At 40.8% G+C, this 25,660-nt stretch overlaps 1 protein-coding gene across 8 annotated transcripts in view; it reads left to right on the forward strand.

The window, feature by feature from the left end:
- DGKG (diacylglycerol kinase gamma) overlaps positions 1–25,660 on the forward strand; it is a 150,873-nt gene that overhangs the window by 120,944 nt on the left and 4,269 nt on the right. For all 8 annotated transcript variants that reach the window (XM_087872131.1, XM_087872132.1, XM_034439621.3 and 5 more), the window contains 4 exons: positions 1,947–2,011; positions 7,864–7,954; positions 13,668–13,869; positions 25,173–25,293. In XM_087872131.1, coding sequence (XP_087728257.1) covers positions 1,947–2,011; positions 7,864–7,954; positions 13,668–13,869; positions 25,173–25,293 — 479 coding nt within the window. The remainder of the gene's footprint in view (positions 1–1,946; positions 2,012–7,863; positions 7,955–13,667; positions 13,870–25,172; positions 25,294–25,660) is intronic.

Here is a 25,660-nt window from a genome sequence, read left to right on the forward strand (position 1 = left end):
TCTGTGTGCCTTCACGGTTGATACGGATTTTCACTGATGGAAATTGGTCAAATAATTATTAGTTTATCCCCATGTTGTAGGGTTGCTAGGAAGCCCCTCACAACAGCTGACTAGTTTAATGTTCTGGCATGGTAAAAGAAACAGCTGATGGAAAGGGGGGAGGGAAACACTGAAGCATTTGTTTAGAAATGTTCTTCTGTTATAGTAAGGCTCCATTTATAAATGATTGATGATTGCCATAAATGTGTTACAGACATAAGCAATGTGCCTTACAAATGGCTGTAATTGATGTGCTGACCTTTTAAAATCAATAACACATGATTAATATTACATTAAATTATTTTTCATGCTTTGCAGATATTTAAGAAAATTGACGTTGGTGTCCTAGATACTCTGTATCTATAGATCCACAGTATAAGTCATTATAATCACTGATTTACGGAGTATTGAAGAACAAGAAAAGTACATAAACAGGCTGTGTTATTCTGGAATTCCAGCTCTTAACAAGATGCTTTTAAGCGTTACCACTGATGATAACAAGCTGTTCTTGAGCCTAGGCTGCCACATGCTGCTTCCCATCTTCTCTCCCTTTATTTTTGGACTCTGAGAAATGTGGGCCAGTAACTATATCACTAACAGGAAGTTTTGGATTACAAATAGATCAGGTCCTGGACTTGCAAAGTCCCTTCCTAGTGACACTTCAATACTCCATCATGAAGCGAGGGATGTAGACTTTGCTAATCCCTGGATGAGGAGGGTGCATTCCACAGGCAATCCAAACCTCAATGCTGAAAGAAAGCTCTTTGCATTGCTGTTTGCGATTTGAAAACAGTTTAAACTTTATGCTTTCTTAAACAGAGTGAGGATAAGAACACAATTGTCAGCAAAGCAAAGAATGGCCAAAGGTATCCAATACAAGACTATTTTGTTAATGATTCTTAAGGGTTTGTTTGTTTTTTAAGCTGGATATTTTGCCTTCTGTATTCTACCGTAGGAGTGCAAAACAGATATTAGCCTTCCCCAATTAGGCCAATGTATTTAAAAAGGCATCACATTGGAAGAAGTCATTAGACTAGGAGAAACCGTACCTTTTTCATTGAAAAGCATTCAAATTTGCTGTTATTTTATACTTTGTATTGTAAAATGGTAGAAAACACAAGAATGCCTACATTCAGCTTATTGTACCCTCCATACAAGGATTCCACACGTTTCAAACCTAGTGCTCAATCTCTGTGATCCTTCAACATTGACAGTGATTGACAGATGAGTCAGCTTACTTCTAGCTGTGCTTTGGCAGGAAGCACTCTTAAAGCAAGTTTCTTTTTTTATTTTTTGCTTGACTGGAACTCTAGGGAGAACTTATGGCAGTCTAGTTTCTCATGGGAGAAACACTTGCATCACCCCATCTTCCAGCTCAATGCATCCTCTCCCACTTCCCCACAGAAGATCAGCCATCACAGTATCTTGCCAAGGTTCTCTTTGAAAAGCAGTAAAACGATAATTCTTTGGCAGATTGCATTCCCTTCCCAGAGATAGCACTTTTAATTTTTTTAGAAATTACAGGCAAATGCAATTGCCCCTGAAATCCAATCCCCAGAGGCCTTGGCTTTTTCTTCAGCACTCCATTATTTTATGTGCATTTTTGTTGGTTCCCAAAACTATTTGATTAACATATAAGTTATTTAAATAACTAAATGAAAATGGGGGTAAGAAATGCAAAGTGCAAACTGTAGTAATGTGAAAGTGCTTGAAAACAGACATTATTCTGGTATGGTAACTTTAAGAAGCTTGTGGAGAAATGTAACATCAACCCTAATTATAATAATTGTGGGGAGGCACAATATAAGGCTACAGTTCAAATCTATAAGTTCTAGTGTTAAGAATTCTCGAAAAACTGGCTGTACTTTATAAAAGGCTTCATTTGCTTCCCTTTATTCTTTTTATAGGATGCATCCATTGCACATAGATTCCATTTGATGAGGGAAAAGCATCCTGAAAAATTCAGTAGCAGGTAAATATCAGCCTTTCCCCCCCTCGTACAATTCTTTTTTCTTTTGTACTAGTTATAAGGTTTCTACAGTCAGACCAAATTACCTCCCTAGTGTGTGCACCCTCTATCTAAATGTGTGGGTTTTGGTTTAATTGGCTTGGACCACATGTCTGGAAAGGGGAAAAAGCTGCTTTAGTTTTTTGTTTTTTGCTCAAACATGGACAAAGGATGGAACACCCTTTAGTGGAAATCTTTGTCTGATAGTGTAAAATATTTTATTGTACTTACAATCTGATACTTTGGCCATTTTGTTTTGGCCATTGCAGAGCTATATTTGAGCCTTAGGTGAGCGGACTTCAAGTTTTAAAAAGCCCTATACTCTAAAGAATGGGTTGGCAGGAAGAAATAAATAAGGGAAATGGTACATGTCATAGAAATAGCAATTTACGTCATATTGTTCACCTGTTAAGAATCGGCCCACATATAGGCCAAGGCTTGGGTATGTACATGTTTCATTCATTTTTAACTATTTACAAGAAAAAAAGTATAAAAATTCTAGCTTCTACTATTGATTAAAGTGAATGATGATATTGGTTCTCTTGAGTTGTGCCATACCTTACTGTCTGGGTCAGAGATGGGTCTCTTGGGGAAAAATTGTGGATCTGAAATGATGAGGGTTGCTGAATCCTAATTGTATAACAATTATAAAAAAAAATAAAGATTTCCCTCCCCAATCTCAGAAGAAAATATAAGAGTTTTTTTCACAGGTTTGATTTTGACAGTGATCACAACTCTTAGCACAGATCCACATTTTCTGCTTGGTCCGATGCCAATATAGGCCATTCACTGTTTCCTGAGTGCAGATATGGATGACTTTGGCTGCCTCCTACTCCCAGCCACCTGCAAATGCACTTCACAGCCAGGTTTTTTAGCTTCAGTTTAAAACTGCTGTTTTGCAACCTGGCCACATTAAGCTCTTCAGAGCAGATGGTCTGCAGTGACTTCTTCCATTCTACTAGCAGACCCAGCACAGATTAGGTATAGTATAGTATAGCACATCTCTTCCCTTCTGGGGATGGTTCCTGCCCTGGATGGTCATTTTGTCCTTGGTTATTGGCTACTGGTTAACAGATGCTGTTCTTATTACAATCTTAGGGTTGATCCAGAAATGGCATATTACATCAGTCAGCTATCTTCAACCTAGGAAGCTCATGCTCCATTCAGCCTTTCTTTCGTTCAGTGGGCAGCTTTCTTGTTTTTGCCAGGTTTGGTGGAGCCTCCTCTTCTTGCTTTCTCACCTCCTGCCCTCGCTTTTGCAAAGCTTCTCTTCCTTTCCTGTTTACGCCCTCCCCCCCCCCTTTTACATATTTAAGATGCAACATAAGAACTTTTCTACTTTGTTTCCATAAATCTGAACAATTTCTCCCGCCTAACAAATTTTCCATAAATCTATAGAGGAATGGAAGGACAACCAATTTTTATTTCATTGATTTATTGATTATTTGCCCATTTGAGCTACTGTTTTGCTTCTGACTGAGGTTTTACTCCACATCCAACTGGATTTATTGTCAATTGGGGATAATGTCATGGCACTTGTCATCTTTAAGATAAAAAGTATTACTGAAATAAACTTATGTTATTTATATAAAATCCTGAAGCAAAATGATCTCAAAAGAATATGCAGTATTCTAAGATTTGGAACTCTAACATTTGGCAATTCTGATTATTTTAGGTTTTGCTTGGAAAGCTCCTAGAATTTGGCTGTAGATCCAGTTCCATTCATTCACGCTTCATAATTATATATAAATTCCCGAACCAGCAGAAACAGGCAATAAAGGCAAAACAGAATATCAGGTTGGAACTAGCTCATGTTTCACATGTAGATTCATGAGAAATAGTCCTGGCTTGCTTTCATTAAAAAAAGCAAAACTCACTTACTAATGTCTATACAAGAGATGTTCAGGAAAACTTTACAAAAATTATTGTATTCAAACATTTCTCTAAGAATTAATAGACCTTCAGCAAACAGTCTTCCTTCTGTATCCTTTATCTTATAATGCATCTTAAGGATAGGCTAGGAAATACAGAATGGAAACTGTAAAGGTAATCCCATGCTTCAACCATGCAAAATGAATAATGTTTGGCCTTTCAGATGTTGGATTATAGTTTTTGTTGAAATTGTAATGGATATACAGCAAACAGTTGATTTATTTAGCATGTACACACATATCTGACACGTATATTCACAAATCAGCCTAATATGAGTTTAGATAATCTCATAACTTGTTTGCCACAGTTATGCACTCCGATATTTATTGTCAAGAGAGATAATTAGCTTCTCTCGCTTCCGTATAGCTTCAATATTTCACAGATTTAAAAATAAAGATTTGCTGCCTGTGATAATTCTGGTGAGTTTACATATTTATAATCCAGAGGAACTGAATCAAAGCATTTAGAAGCATTTTCAGATGTATAGGAAATAGGCAGCATAAATAGTTCATAGGAATAGAAAATGTGAAATAAATATATCTGAAAATCCAGTGTAATGTGGTATTCACCAGGTTGGATTTTGTTTAAGCTGTTCACAGTTGGGGGTACTGTATTATAGAAGCTTTGGAATTTTATAGCACTGTTCAAACATCAGAAGGACTGTCACATAGTTGAACAAGATAAGATATAATTAATTATATCTTATTAATTAATTAATTTTCAATCAGTATGTGAAATTTAGAACTTGGAATATAGCTGATAGAAGTCTTGGAAGTATTATGGACTAAAATAGCAATTAACAACTTATTCACCTAATTTTTTTTATCACATTCTTTCTTCGCTACAAAATTCTTGGACTTCTTCCAGTTTTCTGACCTCTTATGAAGTCCTTGTCATTCCGTTCTACTTAAATCAAATATTTACCTTATTACGCCTTCCTGACACTTATTTCTGGCCTACACTGGTTAACCATCGACTTGTCTCCAAAATCCATGAACAGGCATGTACAGTTTTGGTCCAGCAGTAATCTAAGAAAAATAAAGTATGTGAAATGAGCAGAGGGGTGGACAAGATTGTTCTACTTGTTCATTTTCCAAAGTTGGAAACCTAGGATTCTTTGGAAGATTTTCAAGGGATCCTTAGTGGGGAAGCCTTACTCTACACTGGCCTTGCATAGGTGGGATTCCAGATGACATCCTTGAGAAGAAAAAACAGGCTGTGCACACTCAGGGAAATAGAGTAGAGTAGATGGATTATCAAATGTGTAGTGTGGCTTCAGTGTGAATAGTGAGATGATATGCTACATTTTCAAATGCCTTGAAAAGTTGAAAAACATAATCTGAGAATTTCTGGAACAGAGCCATTTAGTCTGCTGAGCAAAAGCACCAAGCTGTATTATGTCATTGTTAGTGTTTCAAAATTCCTGTTGTTTAATCTGATATATATTCCATTAGGTGGGATGAACTCTTTGCCTTTTTTCCTGACAGAGCTCAAAGCAGGCTACCTTCCTAAAAAAAAACCAATGGGCTTGTCACCTTGCTATTCAAGGAAGTGTGTTCCGATAGGGCACATACAGTGAGATGTGTACAATACTTCAAGACTTCCCTATTTAGTTCTGGAGATGATTTTACACCTACAGGTGGCTAGGTGCCAAACAGCTGCTGTTCCTGTCTTTATAGCATTACGCCAGTCTTTAAACCTTTGGATGGTTTCTGAGGATCTGGTTGAAACTTTTTCATACAAGGAATAGCGCACAGAAGGAGAGTCACTTCCTGTAAACAAACTCTATTAAATTACCATGTTCCTTAGACAGCAATGAAGTCAACTTAGGCCAAAGAGGAGCCAGCAAATATGTATTAGAAAAGTAGGGTGGATGCAGGCATATTTCTGCCCTAAATTATGAAGGGGCAGTAGAAGCATACTGCCTTCTCAAATTGAAGTAAAAATGGTTTTCCTTCTAAACTGCCTGCTGCCACCACTTACTCCTGATTCTACCATCATAATCAAAAATAATCATGTTAAAAATACTGAATTGAGAAAGAATCCAATTTCCTCAACTGGCCTTACAAAGCTGTTTTAGTATATTTTTATATTTTAAATTATATATTTTTTTAAAAAAACCTGTCCCATTCAGAGGAAAGATACTTCCTCTGAATTATTTTAAATTAAAACTAGAATGAGGCAGTTTAGTTGACCCTACTCCATAGACTTAATTGGCTATGATTATATGCAAGTAAGGGAAAAAAGAAGCTTCCTCAGAATTATTGTATGTTAAAAACATTAGTGTAGTAGATAGCTATAGTCAAGAAATAAAAACAAGATTTGATAGACTTAGGTCAGGGATTCTCATATAATGGATTATTCCCCCACCCCACATGTACATACATGTGATTTCATAAACAAAATTAAGGAGGGTTACAATTTATGGGTGCCCAGAAGGTTGAAAGGCAAGTAAGCATGGAACATAGCATCTACAGATGGTAAGGGAGGATCCTGCAAGAATAGAGGATAGTACAAGCCAAGTACAAGCAGGCAAAGCATGCCATTTTATGGGGGTAGCCTGACCAGCTATTGTGCAACAGAGGCTGGTTGCCTTTCCTAAGAGCAAGGCTTGTAGCAGCAGCAGCTTTCCCACCAGTCAACTTCCTTCCAATATAAGAAGACATTCAGTTTCCATCATCAACAGTCAGCTGACTGGAGATAATGGCATTTGGATGATGGATTTACAGTGTCACACTGCCTATTCTGCCTATTTTGAAACTGGCTTTAGACTGATTGTGAGATATTGGGAACTGGAAACTTGTGGAAGCATCCTTATTTTTGTTTACTTTCTATAAGCTCTTTGGACTGCTAAAATATGGGATAAATCAGGAGTGGTATTCACTTACCGTCGCTACCGGTTTGCAAATGTGAGTGCGCACACATGTGCGCTAGCTCACGCGCACCTCCTCCACGCATGCGCAGAGCCTTCTGCGCATGTGCAGAGGGTCAAAAACGGGACATGATGACATCCGGGCAGATGGGCAGAGCCTCCCACCGCTGACGCTACCAGATCGCGCAATCCGGATAGAGACAGCTGAATTTCACCACCAGGGTAAATCCTGTGATACAAACAATATGTACAACTGTGACGTGCATCAATGTATCATAGAATAATATGGCGTCTCATCCTGAGTTGAAATTTGGTTCTGAACATTGCAGCTATTCTATTAAGAAAATATATTTCTGTCTTCAGCGTTCACAAAACTAAAGAACAACCTTAATGCAAACAAGTCTCAGGGCGGCTGAGTCTCCGGAGAAAGGCAGCATATAAATTGAACTAATAAAATATTTTTTAAAAATTAACAAAATAATTTTTGAATCCCTAATGATACCTTGATATCAGAGTAAAGCACTTGGCCAGGTGGGATTAAATAATTCTTGGGGTATAAAACCAACTGTCTCTTTTGATTGAACAGAGGGAAATTTCTTATTCATTTCCTCTTTGTTTTTCCAGTTTCTGCTAGAGTCTGTGGAAATATGTGCATTCTTACTGAAGGTTTATCTAGATTAATTGTCAGATAGGAGATTTTTACATTTTGTTAAATTTGTAACTGCAGATGGAATTTTCTCGTAAATAAATTTTATTGAAAAGAAGGGAAAAGTGTAAAAAATAATTGGTGAACTGAAATATTCCATCATCTAGTGCTGTTGTGATGCAATTCCATAAGTTGCCTAATTTTCTAGGATAATTTTTTTTACTCATTATCATTTCCCAGTCATATTGTGCTAGCTCATATTAGACTGCAAACTTTGTGGCTGCTAGTAAGGGAGCATGTATAGATAAAGTATCATGTGAATGTATCACTCCAGAATGCTCTTCCTTTTTTGTTTTTCTCTGTCAGAATGAAGAATAAATTGTGGTATTTTGAATTCGGCACAACAGAAACATTTTCAGCCACTTGCAAGAAACTTCATGACTATGTAGAGATTGAGGTGAGTCTCCCCAAACCTCAAAGTCTTAATTTTCTGTAGAAGGTGTGTTATGATTATATCAATGATTTCTTAGAAACGTGTTCTTGTATTTCATTAAAACATTAAACATACTGTAGACTATTGAAGATTCTAGAAAAGTCAGGGTCAAGCTTGTAAAGTAAGAATTTCCATGGTTTATTGGAAAATTATTTCTGGCAAATTTATGGTTTATTTTTCCCTCCTTCTTTAACATCAGACTGCATTCCATCTCTGGAGTCATTAAAACTTTACTCAAAAAAATTAGGCTGTAACAGCTCTGTGCTGCTTACAGGTTAGAATTTTAAAAATAAATTAAAATGATTTAATTTAATAGATACATATTCAAAAGCTCAAGTAGTGGTGTTCAATGAATATATTTTATTCATGAGTAGACTTGCCAAGGTTTATGGCAATAATTGTTGCCATAAACCTTGGCAAGTCTACTCATGTATAAAATATATTCATTGAAAATAATTGACTCAAAAAACTAGCATTAGTCTAGTCTTTATGTATCCAACATAGCACTATCCCTGGAGCCAGACGTGTTTTGCTCAGTTTACCCTGATGCTATTAAACCCAGCCACATCCTTCAAGACAGTATCTATGGGACCTTTTCATTCTTTCAAGAAATGTTTTTGTTTTTGAAAATAAAATTCCAATACAAGAATCTCTGCCCCCCCTCCCCATTTTAAAAAAAACCTTCAGTATCTCCTCACCTGAAACAGTGATTTTAAAATTTGGATCACAAATAATAGAAAATTCACAATATAGATTTATGGACATTTCACTTACTGACTTTTAGTTGACTGTTTAGTAGAATAGTGTAGTGGGGAGAGGAGGAGCAGGAGGAAGAAGAGGAGGAAGAGTAGCAGGAGGAGGCAGGCAAAGAAAAAGCCATCCTATCTGCCGTTCTACTGAAGATTGCCACTTGATGAGAAAGGGCCTCTGTGCTCTCCTAATTGCCCCTGGACTGCTGGGTGTACAAGAGAGAGAAGAATAGGAAGATGAAGGGGCACTGGCCATTTTTCCCAATCGGTGATTAGCAGAATCCAAAGTGCAGGATGGAAACAGGAAAAAGTTTCACCAAAAGACTTGTCTGATGGGACAATTATTATTTTTTTTGAGGTTTATCACTTTCATAGCCTTCACAAGCACAATGCTCATCTCTTTATTTTTTAGTTCTGACCCACAATGATATGATCGAACAAGATTCTAGATTCCACACATCTGAATGCTTTCCAATTAACAATATATCTCCCATGGTTCCCACATTGTTAGCCTGTCGACAGAGGTTTTTTTCCCCCACAAACAGCTGGCAGCTGCAGCTGAGCTTTTAGTGACATCTCCATCCACTGAAACATTTTAAGATGTTTTGCAGGGAAAGAGTAGGTACATTTATAGTTGAGAAAGCTTCTGTTTGGAAACAGATGTCCAAAACACAGTTCAGTGGAAGAAAAAAAAACATAGATGTGGAGCAGTATTTTTTAAATATACAGCATATTCCTGTTTTATGGATTCCCTTTAAGTATATTTGTTGGCATGTACATCTGGGTGTTTCATCTTTGAAGCCAGTTTTGGGACAACAGAATTATGCCCTTATAGGTACACTTCAGGGTTCAACTAAAATTAAGTTTGCTGTGAATGTTTGTAAATTCTGTGATTGCTTACTACCACCTTCCAGCTACATGGAAACAGCCTCTAATTAGGAAATGTGTGGTTCACCAGCAGTTACTAAGAAGTCAATCATTTCATAGTTTGTACTTGAGATTTTATGTGGTGTGTATTTTCCATAACCATTTCCACTCATCAACCTCATCCAAACCATCCTCTTTTTAAGGACTGAGAGCTATACTTTCCGTACCTGTAGTCTGAAAACATAAATGCAATGTTTGTTAATTATTCACTAAAACTAGAAAATAGAATTGTCAGTCAAAGCCCATGCCTTGCTCTGCTTCTTCAGTCTGCTGTGATCACCTCCATTCAGTTCTTATGACAAGTGAGGACAAGCATCCTCATTCAAGGGCTGACACAGGGACAGTTCCCATCAGCTGTCCAAGAAATCATTTTAGAAGATCCTGACCTCAGTTGGCTTCTCTAATTGCTTCCTAATTGTGTAAATGATCCTGGTCCAACTATCTTTGCTGTGACTATAGTTTTGCATGCCAGCGTGACCTAGGTATGGATATCTTTAAGAAACACATTGCATTTCCAGACCACACCAAAAAGATGCCAAGTGGACATACCACCCAAAGTTCATTGCTGGTTTCTTCGTGCATCTCTTTCTGTTCCCCATTCCTATTTTCACAGTATCTTTCAAAAATGTAAGTGAAAGAGATATAATCCTATTGTTGTGGTCCGCCAACAGCCTGCGGAGCTGGCAGCAGAGTCGGACAGTGAGGAGGCTGGGGAGGCATATGGGCCAGTCCTGGAGTCTGGGGAAGGCTCGGACAAGGGCTCTGTGTTGGAGGCAGAGATGGGGCCAGGGCCATCTGGGAGTTATGTGCGGACTCTGGAGCCTCTAGAGTCAGACATCAGAGAGGCAGAGGAACAGGGGGAGCCTGTTCCTAGTGTGCACATGCCCAGAGCTGCCAGAAGGCAAGAACAGTTAAAACAAAAGGGACAACTCAGGAGTAAGGCTTGGAGATGATTGGCCCCTCCCATAAGACACGTGGGTCTTTGCAGGAAGCAACATTGTGTATGGTGTCGGTTTGTACTTTGAAGCTCCGTTTTTGAGTCTCTGTTTCCGTGTGGCCTTGCCAAGATAATTGCCAATTAGGTCTTTGGCAGCGTGTCAAAGAAGATAAGGTGGGTGTTTACCAGTCTTATCCGAAGGACTGTGGCAGACTTCTGCTGGACTAGTTATAAACTCTTGGTGATTCAGCACGTGCTGTGATGAAAGGAATTCACAGACATTCAAATAAAAAAGGGGGGTTTTGGAACTAATTGTGTGTTTTTTACTATATCAGGAAGCCTAAGTCAGAACACCTATCTACTCCAACCTGCTCTTTTTCCTTTCATTCATGACCAAAGCTTATGGATCTGGATAATTATTTCAAATTCTTTATAGACTCTCATTATGTTCAAAAGGATTCTTCCTTTAGCCTCTGTAGATGCTGGTACGTGTTTAAGACATCTACTCTTATTTTCTCAGGTTACGCACAGCGATGGCCTTTTGATTTTATTGCAGCCAGCACCTTAAGGGGCTAATAATAGCCAGGGAAGGAGAGAAAAGCTTTTTAGAGGAAATTGGAACTCATCCAGACCCAGATCAGGAATAAGTTTCAGTTGATTGCTGTCAAAAAGAGTAAATGACATAACATATACTTCTCCTCAGCTGTCTCAGATGTTTTAGCTGGCTATATCCCTTGCTCATTCATCACTCCCCAGCTTTCTTCCTTCCAGCACTAGTCTAGCCTATCCCTTTGAGTACATGATGTTTAAATAAAAAAGAACCAGCAAGAAAGACATTCTTGGTATCTCTGAAGAACTTTTTCCATTGTCCAGCTATTCTTAAAATATGAGAAGGTTTGTGTTTAGTTTGGTATGGTATTTCAGCAAACACTACCATTACCTCCCACGTCCAGTTCACCTAGTACATCTATAAAATAGATGCAGACTTAAAATGGTATTTGGCATTTTCCCCTAGCCATCAATTGCTGAGATTGTATTTAGTCTGTGAATCAGTGCAACTCCTAAAACCTTCCCATGCGAATTCATGCCTGAGAGGCTGAAGTCAGACATGGGATATTCAGATAGCACATTTTTCCAGAAACATTTCAAACAAACTAAGTAGGCAAATGATTAGTCCTTGGGTTCAAAACAGCTTAGTTCCACACTTGACTTCAGTTTATGATTTGAACACAAAAGGCTTTACACTGATCCACTATTGCTTTTATTGTATTTGTTTTGGGTTTAGCACCAATAGTGAGAAAAATACTTTAGCTGTATTTGTTCAACCTTTGACAGATTCCACATTGCACAACAATTCATCTGTTATACAAAAAAAAAACAACCCCTAAGTGTATCCTCTCCCAGTATTTCCTGAAAAATACTGTTGTGTGAAAAAAATAACTTAGTTTCTCAGTCCTGGATCTTTCTGCAAATATGTTCAGGATATTGTAGTTCAAGGGCTGCAAAGTGTTAATCTAACAGCATTTTAAGATGAAAGCAACAGTTTGCCCTCCTTTTGGCTCCAGGCATCTGTCATGAGCACAGGAGAAATGGCAGTTTTGTTTTGGAAATTGGCATCAGTTACGGTTGTAGTCGCTTAGAAATAAAGTTGTTTTTTTTGCCCAGCTGCAAATGTCTACTTCCAGTCTTCCTGCCAACAACCCATCAGCTGCCCCTTCTCAAAGAGGCCATTGTACCACATTGGCACAGAGACAAAGCAGGGTTAAAGAGGAAAACACAGTTGCTGGCCATTAGATGCTCATTCCTCTGCTGGGTGAATATATGGCGTCCATATCACCTTCTGCAGCCTGCCAGAATTTTGCTACCCAGACAGCACAGGAGAGGCTCATTGGCAATGTCCCCAAGCAAAACAACGAAGCAGAACTGAACACAGACCAAAGAACAGCACTTGCAACCCTTAGATAAATATCAAAGGACTTGTGTGCAGACCAAAATAATTGTTTTTCAATTATAGCTTTTGCCAAACATGTTATTATGTTGCTTTAGATTGCTCTTTACAAAAAAAAACCCACCCTATTTACACCTTGTTTCCAATAATTTCTAGTTTCAGTTAGAGGGAGAGGGGACAACCACACAGCTAAATGGATTCACATATGAAGCTTTGATAGTTTTTAAATGTGATATAAATTATTATTTCTGTGTTCAGCTGACTTATTAGTAAACTTTTTGTTTCTGCCACCCAAAGCTGCTTGCAAAATGGTCACATTATTTACAGTCTTCATTCTCTGCTTATTGTCAGAAAATAATACACAATATGCAAAACAGCAATATTCATAGGTGAGAAACGCTCACAAAATTAATAAGATCTACAGGCATCTGATCTTGAATATATTAGGCATTGTCTTGGATGTATATACCTATGTTGGCTGTTTAGATGGTATTTTTTCATCAAGGAGGTCACCAGATTGGGAAAGACTGGTCAACTATACTGAAGCTTAAAGTAATCTTTACTAGATTACTTAGACTTTATTCATATTACTTCTGATAATGATTAGGCCACACTTTAAAATGTTCAGAATATTTAGTTGTATAGGGCCCTTGTTCACAGATCAAATGTTTCATTCACATCTACTGAACTGTCCAGACTTGTGCATGAGAAACAAGAAATATACTGCAAGGTTTCTGCTTCAAAAATGTCCCCTGTTAAACAGCATGTTTGTGGTACATTTAGACTCTGGTTAAAATGGTCGTAAGTATGTAAGTAAGTGAATAATACATTGTTTAGATAATACTGCTCCTTCTGACTCTGCTGAAAGGGGTTCTAGCCATCTACACTTGAATTTTGAACTGATAACAATAAGCATCACAGCTTATTGTTTAGTATTATTGTAATGAATGTGGATCTTAATAATTTTGTTTCATTGGTTTTATAACAATTAGAAGTCAATTGGATATTTAGAAAGGTGGAATAGAAATATTTAAATAGTTCATGATACAGCTTAATAGATAATTCTAAATATATTTCATAAAACCACTCTCTTATCTTTTTCTCCCTCTGTATCAGTGTGATGGAACAGTTTTGGATCTGACTAGCACTTCATTGGAAGGAATTGCTGTCCTCAACATTCCCAGCATGTATGGTGGCTCCAATCTCTGGGGGGAAACCAAGAAACAGCGCAGCTATAACCGCATGAGCAAGAAAATACCTGAAAAGTTGCAATCCTCAGTGGTTACTGATGCCAAGGAGCTCAAGTTTTGTGTCCAAGGTAAGGTGGCTTAGAATTTTGAATGTGGTAAAAGTAGCACATAGGAAGTTGCAGATATTTAGGAGTCATCATCCCTATACTGTATATCTATAGTGGCCACACAAAAAGAGTATCTCCTGCGTTCAATGCCTGACAAGTTGGAAGAACCAAAAAATAAGGTTTCTTAAGGGCATGCAGTTTTATGAAAAATAACAACCTATTACATCTGTGAAAATGAAGACCAAAAGCCAGGATTCGTGTGCCAATAGTCATTTAAGAATTGAAAAAAGCCATTCCAACTGCTTGTTTAGTACCAGAACATGCTCAAATTAAAGCATATCTCAGATATGGCTTAGCTTTCATTTGAACACACTGGGTGAAGAGGAATCCAATTTTCTGGATAACTGGCTGAACTGTTAAGATCTTTTTTTCTAAACATTTAGTCTGGAATCTGTTTTTATGATTGCGGACAATATCCTCTGGAGTGGTAGAAAACAGAACCTGATCTTCTTCTATGTAGCAGTTTTCTCCCATTTTTTTCAAGGTTAAACATTCCCAATTCCTTCAATCTTTCTTAAATCTCTGCCCCTCCTTGGAGATCTTTTCTGGGTTTGTTGTAGTTTAATTAAATCTTTCCTAAAGTACAATATCTAGAACTGGCTACAATACTTGAGATGGAATATGACAAAAAGAATTTAAGTGATTTCCTATGATTTGGAAACAATACTTCTGCTGAACCAGCATAAAATTGCATTTGGCTTTTTTGAAAGCAACATCACACTGCTGACTCATATTCAATTTGTGATCGGCTACAGTTCCAAAATCTTTTCCACAAATGCTTTTGCCAAGTCAGGTACACATGTGCAGCTGATTGCTTGCTAAGTGAAAAATCCTGCATGTGTTCCTGTTAAATTTCATTCTGTTATTTTAGGTATAGTTCTCTAACATAAAAATAATTGTTAAAGTTATTTATAAAATCTTTACGGTATGAGCTATCCCACCTGACATTGTAATATTTGCAGATTTGATAAATATTCTACCCAAGCTCATGGGTGACTTTGGACCACAGCCCAAACTACCACCAGGCTGTTTTGTGTGAAATTGTAAGAGCAGAAAGTGCGGTAAATACTGTCTTGAATGCCTAAATTAAAGGTAGGGTAGAAATCAAATAGCAATAGCACTTAGACTTATATACCCCTTCACAGTTTTGTCCTTTAAAATATTGGATACATGCTCAAGTTCATATCTTGGAAATCTGTTGGCTTTGGCTGCTTTAGTTTGATTGTGAGCAGCTCACAATCTATTCTACATGGCCCCGTCCATGTTTTTGCTACTATAATTGAGCTCTTTCACCTTGTTGTACCAATAATATAGTGAAACTGATTTATGAGCGCCCCATCTGGTGATGCCTGTATATGTAGGTGTTTTGAAATTTTAAAAATGTGTTAGCATTGAAAAAATTACTGAATCAGAAGAAAGTGATAAATCATTCTCCTGCTTTATTTCTGTTTCTTAGGCCAGTCAGTCCAACTTTGTTTTCCTCCTTACTATTTCAAACTTTGGCATTTCAGTTTCCAACCGCAAACAGTACATCTTTCAAAAAGACAAGCTGACCATAATGACTGACTGGGAATTTGGAGAGATATGTCCCAAATCATCTGAGGGGTGTACCAAGCTGCGGGAAAGCTGGTAAAGGAGTTGGGTCAGGCAGGCAAAGGCTGAAGGGATGGCATGAAACCAGGCAGGACACACCCTGACAGTTAGCCAGTTCGCCTATTGACATTCTCACACATAATTTCCAAAGGGATTTAATTCACAATTCTAAATTATCTCTAAATGCAGACAACATTGCTAGCTTCCAGCTGCGCATGTAAGAAAGAATTCCCAGGACAAAGGGCACCTGTTTTCTCCATAGGCGAAAGCTTGTGTTGTAAGAACTCTATGAGAACCAGTTTCTTTTTATTTTTTTTATTTTAATTCTGCTGAAGAAGCTGCTGTGTGTTACCTTCTTTCAATTCACTTTACTTGTCCTGCTCAAAATGTTCCTTCAGGATGCTTGTTCATTGCTTCTACAGGTAGTCCTTGAGTTACGAATGTAATGGAGTTTACACATTCCATTTGTAACCCGAGGATTTGTGGGAGTGAATTGCATACTTTTAATGGGATCAATCTATCCCTTCGCCCACTCATTCGCTAATCGCAGGCGAGGCTCATTAAGCGCGCATGAAGTATTTCAGGTGGGGCAGGCCATGGGGGGGGGCTAGTGATGGAACAGGCCACCTGCCTAAGACCACCCGGCCCCCTGAAATACCTCATGCTCCCCACTATTTCCCACACACCCAACCTGCCACACCGGCTCATTTAACTTGTGAAGATCTATTTATTTATTTATTTGTTTGTTTGTTTAAATTTCTATACCGCCCTTCTCCAATATAGGACTCAGGGCAGTGAACAGCCAAAATAAAACAAGACATACATACAAAACATACAAAATCTAAAAACTGATTAAAATAATTAAATCTTTTGGCCATAATTAAAACAATTCCAATTTAAAATCAGTTTAAAATTTGACTCAAGCCAGCCCAGCTAGTTGAAATAAATGGGTTTTCAGGGCCCGACGAAAAATCCGGAGGTCTGTTATTATCCGTAACTCTGGGGGGAGGTTGTTCCAGAGGGTGGGCGCCACCACAGAGAAGGCTCTCCCCCTGGGGGTCGCCAGCCGACATTGTCTGGCGGACGGCACCCTGAGGAGGCCCACTCTGTGTGAGCGCAGTGGCCAGTGGGAGGCTATTGGTGGCAGAAGGCGGTCTCGTAAGTACCCCGGCCCTAAGCCATGGAGCGCTTTAAAGGTGGTCACCAACACCTTGAAGCGCACCCGGAAGACCACCGGGAGCCAGTGCAGCTCGCGCAGGAGAGGTGTCACATGGGAGCACCTCGTCGCCCCCATAATCCCCCGCGCGGCCGCATTCTGGACCAGCTGGAGCCTCCGGGTGCACCCCAGGGGGAGCCCCATGTAGAGAGCGTTGCAGGCGGGAAGTGACGAGTGCCTGAGTGACTGTACGTAGGGAGTCCCGATCTAGAAAGGGGCGCAACTGGCGTATCAGGCGGACCTGATAGAAAGCCCCCCCGGCTACGGCCGTCAAATGATCTTCCAAAGACAGCCGAGCATCCAGGAGGACGCCCAAGTTACGAGCCCTCTCTGTGGGGGCGAATGATTCACCCCCAATAGCCAGCGATGGCATCAGCTGGCTATATCGGGACGCCGGAAGCCACAGCCACTCGGTCTTGGAGGGGTTGAGTCGGAGCCTGTTTCTCCCCATCCAGGCCCGCACGGCCTCCAGGCACTGGGACATCACTTCAAGGGCATCATTGGGGTGGCCTGGGGTGGAGATGTACAGCTGGGTGTCATCAGCGTACTGATGGAACTCCACCCCGAAGCCACGGATGATCTCACCCAGCGGCTTTACATAAATGTTGAACAGAAGGGCGAGAGGACCGACCCTTGTGACACCCCACAAGCAAGGTGCCTCGGGGTCGACCGCTGCCCCCCTGTCAACACAGATTGCGACCGGTCAGAGAGGTAGGAGGAGAACCACCACAGAACGGTGCCTCCCACCCCCAACCCCGCCAGCCGGTGCAACATGATACCATGGTCGATGGTATCAAAAGCCGCTGAGAGGTCTAACAGGACCAGGATAGAGGAGCAACCCCTATCCCGGGCCCTCCAGAGATCATCCACCAATGCGACCAATGCCGTTTCCGTGCTGTGCCCAGGCCGGAAGCCGGACTGGAGCGGGTCTAGATAGACAGCTTCATCCAGGTACCGGGGAAGCTGTTGCGCCACCACACTCTCAACAACCTTCGCAATGAAGCGAAGGTTGGAGACTGGACGATAGTTAGCCAAAACAGCCGGATCCAGAGAGGGCTTCTTGAGGAGGGGCCTCACAACCGCTTCTTTCAAAGCGGCCGGCAGGACCCCCTCATTCAAAGAAGCGTTAACAATCTTCTGGAGCCAGCCTCGTGTCACCTCCCGGGAAGCCAGTACCAACCAGGAGGGGCACGGGTCCAATAAACATGTGGTCGCGTTCAGCCGTCCCAGGACCCTGTCCATGTCCTCGGGAGCCACAGGATCGAACTCCCCCCAGATAACACTCTCAAGACCTGCCTCAGTCATCCCGTCCGGACATACCCAGTCAGAGGCCAGCCCTTCCCGAATCTGAGCGATTTTATCATACAGATACTGCACAAAATCCTCAGCTCGACCCTGCAAGGGATCATCCCGCACCTCCAGATGGAGGAGGGAGTGGGTCACCCTAAACAGGGCAGCCGGGCGATTATCTGATGATGCGATAAGAGCGGCAAAATAGCTAGTTTTCGCCGCTTTTATCGCCACTAGGTAGGTCTTAATATGAGACCTCACTAGTGTTCGGTCAGATTCGGAGCGGCTGGTCCTCCAACTACTCTCCAGGCGTCTTTTCCGGCGCTTCATCTCCCTAAGCTCCTCAGTAAACCAAGGAGCTAGGTGAGTTCGGTGCCGGGTCAGAGGCCGCAAAGGCACGACTCAGTCCAAGGCAGCCGCACTATCCCAGGCGGCCACCAGGTCCTCAGCCGAGTCATGAGCCAGAATCTCAGGAAATGGCCCAAGCTCCATCTGGAACCTATCAGGGTCCATCAGGCGCCTGGGGCGGAACCATCTGGTCGGTCCCGCCTCCCTGCGGCAGGGTGCAGCGGTTAGAAAGTCTAGTCGAAGGAGCGAGTGGTCAGTCCATGACAAGGGTTCGATGGCTATATCCCCTTGATATAGGGGATACAAAATACAAAAACTAAGTCCAGAGTGTGTCCCCCTGTGTGAATGGGGTCATGAATTAACTGAGTAAGGTCCATGGCCGTCATGGAAGCCATGAACTCTCGAGCCACTTCAGACGTTTCACCGATAGATGGCAGGTTGAAATCCCCCATGATGACAAGTCTGGGGGTGTCCACCGCCACCTCGGCTATAACGTTAAGCAACTCGGGCAGGGCCGTTGCCACATGGCAGGGAGCCAGGTACGTGACCAACAAGCCCATCTGTACTCCACGACCCCACTTCACAAAGAGGGACTCACATCCGGCTATCTGTGGAACAGTGGTCTCCCTTGGATCCAGACCTTCCTTTATAATAACCGCCACCCCCCCCCCGCCCCTGCCCTGAGCCCTCGGCTGATGAAATGCACAGAAGCCTGGTGGGCATATATCCACGAGGGGGACTCCTCCCTCCTGGCCCAACTAGCAAGCAGTCTCCTTACCAATCTCTCAGCTGCCTGCGCCCCTCCAACGCTCCATTTGGGCATCTGCAGGTCTTGCCTGGCACATTGCTGGCCGCAATGGAACTCCTGAAGGATGGATCTGCCCCTCCAATGCTCCATTCGGCCTCCACAGGCCTTCCCCGGCCCATTGCAGGCCAAAATGGAGCTTCTGGAGGGTGGATTTGCTGGAGAGGAGACTGCTTGCTAGATCTTTACAAGGTAAGTGACCCAGCGTGTCAGGTTGAGTGTGGGGGGGGGAAGCAATTGTGGGGAGCATGAGGCCAGAACGGAGCTTCTGAGGGGCGGATCCACCCCTTAGAAGCTCCACTTCGGCCTGCAACATGCCAGGCGAGGCCTCTGGAGGCCGAAACAGAGCATCAGAGGGGCAGATCCGTCCCTCAGAAGCTCCATTTCAGCCTGCAATGTGCTGGGCGAGGTCTCTGGAGGTTCAAACGGAGCATCGGAGGGGCGGAGCCATCCCTCAGAAGCTCCATTTTGGTCAGCAATGTTCCAGACAAATGTTGCGGATCCTCTGCAGTTGTTCGTAAAGGTGAGCAACTGCCATGGTGCTGCAAGATTCTCAATTTCAGAACTTGTTCGCAAATGCTAGGAGGCGCTTATCATGTAACTTCGAACGTTTGCTAAGGGAACACTCATAACCGGGGATTACCTGTATTACAAACTATTCAAGCCTTTCCAAGTGAGCTGGGTTGAAGGGTACACTAACCTTTGACTTGGGTTCATCTCTGACATTCTATATTGTTTTTGGTAATCCCTCCAGAATCCAGACACTCAATGGGAATGCATTGATTTTGGGATAGAGCGGGAATTTATGATATATTCCAAAGGAGTATTTTACAGGCAGCAATTATTTTCAAGTTTATCATTAATGTAAGATTCATTAGAGGTTGCCCATTTAATCCTCCTCAATGCCATTCCCTCCCCCAACTCCTTGCCAGCTTTACAGAAAATGGATCTTGCAAAGTAATGAAATATTAAAGGCCTTCAGCTAATCACAGTGTTGGCACAGCAATACCAAACTACTGGAAACAAAAGGTACATTCTCTGTCATGGAGAATCATGGATCACCTTGTGAGATTTTTCTGAAATGCTCTTCCGATGAGAGCACTTGCCTGAAAATAAGAAAATTCTAAGAATATCCTCGTGGGAGACCATGGAGAGGATTGGAAAGAGCTTGGCAGAACAGGTGTTACTTAGGCAGAACAGAATGACTAATTAAGAGGATGCTTTAGTGCCGTTACAGGCTACAGCACAAACAGGAAAAAGAAAGCTGCTGGGGTGGTGAAACAGCACTCTTTCCAGAATATTCCCTTCTGACTAATGCATGAGACTCTCCAAGTAGAGAGGCCTGAGGCGGGATGAATACTGCAGCAAATCTGTAGGCATTTACAGCACAAGCCTCAAAAAAAAAGTCATTGGGCATGATTTTCATTGGGAACAATGCAGGGCAATTTTGAAATACCTTCTCACTAATGGCTGCCTCAGTTGCAATGGGTAGCTTTCTAAAGACTACAGCTTCAATAATCAATAAGCAGGAAGTTGCCAATATCTGATCTGTGGACCATATCTACCCTACCCCCACTCTGCAAGGTTCCCAGCCTACAATTGTTCCTCTTCACTAGTTTTCTTGTGGAATGAGACAAATGGGTTCATGCATAGCAGCAATGTCAGTTTACAGGTTACCTTTATAACACATGGCAAGATGATAATGGTTAACCAGCTTGAAAACTAATAATCAGGTATGTCAGGACAAGGTTTATAGGGAGGAACAGTTTCTTAATACTATCAATTATTACTTTTTGCAGTGGCTACTTCTGTAGGACAATACAAACAGGGATTATTTAAAAACTAATCTCAAATTAAGTGAAGGATTTAACAGTACAATTTTACATGAGCCATCACTAACCTAATCCTCAGAACAACACATCTTGTTGTTCCCCAAATAAGCATGTTACAGCAGGGTTTTATAGGATTTTACATAAAAATAGATCTGAATCACAATTTCATTTTTTCTTTTGGGAAAGGAAAACAATTGTATAGGAAACACACTCCAGATTCAGATTCACCCACGGTATAAAGACATCTCACAAATCATTTTTAAAGGATATGTTTTTCTGATGCAGCTTTTGATTATCTCCAGTCTACCCATAGAGGCACCCTAAATTGTTCCTTAGCTATTCCAGTTTTAAAGTAAGTATTTTCTGCCTTTTCCCAACACATCCGGATTTAAGAAGAATCTGCAATGGCTCATTCACAAATCTGGTGATGATGCAGTCAGAAGTTGGCATCTTCAGAGTTCCTATTGTCCAATTAAGGTTGCCACAAGCTTATGTCTTCATCTCTGGTCAAGGCACTACCCTCCCTGGCCATCTTGCTTTCAGCTGCAGGAATCCCTGATTTCTGTAGAAGCATAAACAGAGGGATAGAATCAAGATCACTTGATGTGTTAATACCACATTATAATGCTTTGGTAAGGCCACACTTAGAATACTGCATCCAATTTTGGTCGCCACAATGTAAAAAAGATGTTAAGACTCTAGAAAGAGTACAGAGAAGAGCAACAAAGATGATTAGAGGACTTTAGCATAAAACATATAAAGAACAATTGCTGGAATTGGGTATGTCTAGTCTTATGAAAAGAAGGTCCTAGGGGTGACATGATAGCAGTGTTCCGATATCTCAGGGGTTGCCACAAAGAAGAAGGAGTCAAGCTATTCTCCAAAGCACCTGAGGGTAGAACAAGAAGCGATGGGTGGAAACTAATCAAGGAGAGAAGCAACTTAGAACTAAGGAGAAATTTCCTGACAGTTAGAACAATTAATCAGTGGAACAACTAGCCTCCAGAAGTTATAAATGTTCCAACACTGGAGGTTTTTAAGACAAGAGTAGATAACCATTTGTCTGAAGTGAGTTCCTGTCTAAGCAGGGGGTTGGACTAGAAGACCTCTAAAGTCCTTTCCAACTCTGTTATTCTGTTCTGTTCTGTTCTGTTCTGTTCTGTTCTGTTCTATCTGCCCATGTACCGTAATACCTAATTCACATTTCATAAAACATAGCATGGCTTGTTAGGTTGGGTGATTGAGGAGGCAGAAGCAAGGTAGTGCGTGACAACAGCTCTTTAATATAGTGTGAACTTCATCAAAGGTTATAGCAATACAGCTCCCTTTATATACCTTGTTGGCCAGGGAACTGACCAATCACGAGTGACCCATTGTCTTTCAAATCTCCTGCCAAAACTTACATACATAACAGCTTCCTTATGTACACTGATATATATCAGCCATTTTGTAGATCACTAGACCTATCCTACTATTGAATATTTGTTCAAAAGTTTTACAAAGATCAGTAAGCCTGCCTATGAATAAAAATGGGATCTGCTAATTGTTTAAACGGAGAGGTATATATTGCTGATTTTACTGGAGTTTGCTAAAGCTTTCTGCTGCTTCTGCTGACAAGGATTTAGCATGGCTGTGCTTTCTGTTCTATTATTTTGGGAGTGAGGCAACATTATTGTCTTGCGCTGTTGCCATTTTGCATATTCCATTGGATGATCTGGATGCTGCTATGTCCATTCACTTTCCCCCATAGGTCTTACCAATTTGGAAGCTGGAGGGAAATTGATAAGAGTTGTGCTAGTTTCCCTTTCTATCCCAAGTGACAGGAAGGTGGTAAATCTCTCTACTATAAGCTTACCAGACTTCTAGAAGACTGGCAAGCTTTTGTCCAAAAATAACCCAGCTGACAAGTTAAGGATGGGCCAGGATGAGGCAGAAGGGACCTGAGTGTGCTGTGTAAGCTCCTTCCTCCAGACCAGCAATCTGTTGACCTGTGTTCTGAAATAGCTCAAGTGATCTGTCACTCAGACAACGTGAATACAGCTAAAGCCTCTGCCCAACCTGCCCCATTACACTTTCAGGAGAATGGTTGGGGGCTGTTTTTCTGACTATCTACTGCTGAGAGGTGGTGGAAATAACACCAAAGAAATCTACTAAATCTTGCCTTTAATTTGTCTCATGGCAAGGATGTAAGAAGCACTGACAAGCATTCTTGCTGATGTAAATTAGAGCTCAGCTATCATGGCAACACATATTATGCTGGCTTGTTTCTCCGATAACTCAGGGACTGGAGGCATACACACAAATGTGGAAGGGAGCAATCTTTAAAGACTATGCCTATGCTTCAGAAATGAAATCTATTGTTCCAAATATCTTCCCAGAGTAGAAGAAAGAATAATTTGAGGCCATTAGTATTTAGTGTTGAAATCTTGCAGGCAAGACCTCGTTTGAGGAAATTAAATATGCTGGTTTGGGGTGCTGCAGAAGAAATGACTCAAACTTTAGCACTGCGATTCATCCTGGCATAGGCCAAATAGCTATTTTTCAAAAGACGAATTTGCTTTGTTCTCACATTTGTTTTTTCTTGTTTGTCATTCATTTTTAATCCATGCTATACTTTTCCCCTTGCACAGCAAAGGCAACCAAACAGAAACCATGCCTGTGCACAAGAAGGTTTGCCAAATGAAGGACCCAAAGAGATGAAGCAAGCCTATTTATTTATCCTTGGCTGCATCATCATTCCGAGTGCTGAAAAAAGTTTAATCCTTGACCCAAATAGTGCCTTTTTAAGGGAAGACATTTGTGTTCAAAACCACAAATTGGTAACATCTGTGCATTTGGTAATACTCTTGGATGACACAAGCACCAAGTGCACAAATCTTTCTGAAAATGAGTAGAATCTGCACAAAAAGTGCTGCCAAATGCAAAAGCATTGCCCCTGTTGCTTTGCTTCTGAAGCATTGTCACTTTTACTGTGCTTCCCTCATAATGGGATTCTTTTCCCAATACAGTCATTTTAATGAAAGGAAAGGAAATCATATGAAATATTTGGAACATGCTCACTTGAGCATCAAAAGCACCCAAAGGCAACATGCAGGGGATCACTGGATCACAGGTCATGGGGCTGCCTTACCGTGCCTGTAACTTAGCCTTGTAGGGAAAAAATTGAACTGAGAGCTGTAGCCAACTCATTTCAAAGCAAAATGCGGAGAAGGGTCATAGTAATTTAACCCTAGCAAAAAAAAAAATAATGCTTCTGAGTTAGCCAAGACTTCCATTATAAGGTGAATAAATAAAACTACCTTTTATTGATTCAGACTATTGACAAGTTTAGCATGCTGCTTATTATTTTTTTCTAGGGAACTCAGAACAGCATTTAAGTAGGTACAAGAAGTATCCCATCCCATCACTGACCTGTATAGCTTCTACATGCTGGTAATAACTTTCCAAATGTAGGTGTATTTGTAGACCTGGTGTATTTGGGAGCTCCTGCCAATAAAAGATGAGGTTGACAAAGAACTGCTCCAAACATGCCTGCAAACTCTTGTTTCCAGTCCTTTCAGGAGAGTGGATTCATTTGGAAATAAAAGAGTATTTGACTGAAATATGCACAGAAAAGCAGTCAAGCAAATGATGTTTTGCCCATTCATGAAATGGATACCAACCTGGTGGGGTTAAATGCCCGTTTTCCCAAAATGCAGGCCCATGCAGTAAAGTTCAGAGACTTGGCCAAGAAACTGAAGTAGATGTGAGCCCTCAAGCTAAATCACAAAATTTTCTCCACCAATCACAAGAACATTCTTATTTCAGAAGGTACACTGGTATAGAAACACAACAGTGCAGATGTACACACAATAGATGGACAAGACTTGCATACAAAATATCATCTCCTTTAGTCTTTCTGACACTGTTACCATCTCCAACGATTAGATAGATGATAGAAAATGAAAGATAGATAGATAGATAGATAGATAGATAGATAGATATCATATCAACTTTTCAATTAAAACAATTTTAATTTAAAACATGATCAAAGGGTTTCAGAACCTTGTAAATGAGTTCCCTGATGTCCAGAGCCACTACATGAAGAGCAGCAGTATAAGCAATTTTCAGCTTTGCATTAAATATAAGGGCCACAAGTTTTTCTTTGTTTAATAATATTTATCTATCAATCTTTCATTAGATCTTAGTGATCAGCTCTTGGAAGTTGTTGGCCTTGAAGGGGCAATGGAAATGGGACAGATCTATACTGGACTGAAAAGTGCTGGAAAGAGATTGGCCCAGTGTTCCTCTGTTGCCATCAGGTACCTGCTTTGAGACTTTGGTTCTAATATGAATTTTTCACCCAATTTGGAAGATATTCTAGTAACAGGCAAGAAAGAATCAGGCACATCCTGATATCCCTTTCTTCTATGTGCTAATATTCTAATAGACTGCTATAAGGACCAAATCTGCATTTTCTGTGGTTTGCTATGATCTGAAAAATTTATCAGGTCTATAAAATAAAGCTGGTTGGAAGCATCCTACAGTGGATAAACAATGGCTAGAATGATGATCACAATGAAGCACTTTACTTAGAAGGCATTATGTTTTCCCAGAATTTCAGCATGTTCTAGAAAGAGAGAAAAGGAGATGAGAGAATGAGATGAGGAGCCATGAAAAAACACGGGG

The sequence above is a fragment of the Pantherophis guttatus genome, chromosome 6 (assembly GCF_059756535.1).
Source record: "Pantherophis guttatus breed Tessera chromosome 6, ASM5975653v1, whole genome shotgun sequence".
Lineage (NCBI taxonomy): Eukaryota > Metazoa > Chordata > Lepidosauria > Squamata > Colubridae > Pantherophis > Pantherophis guttatus.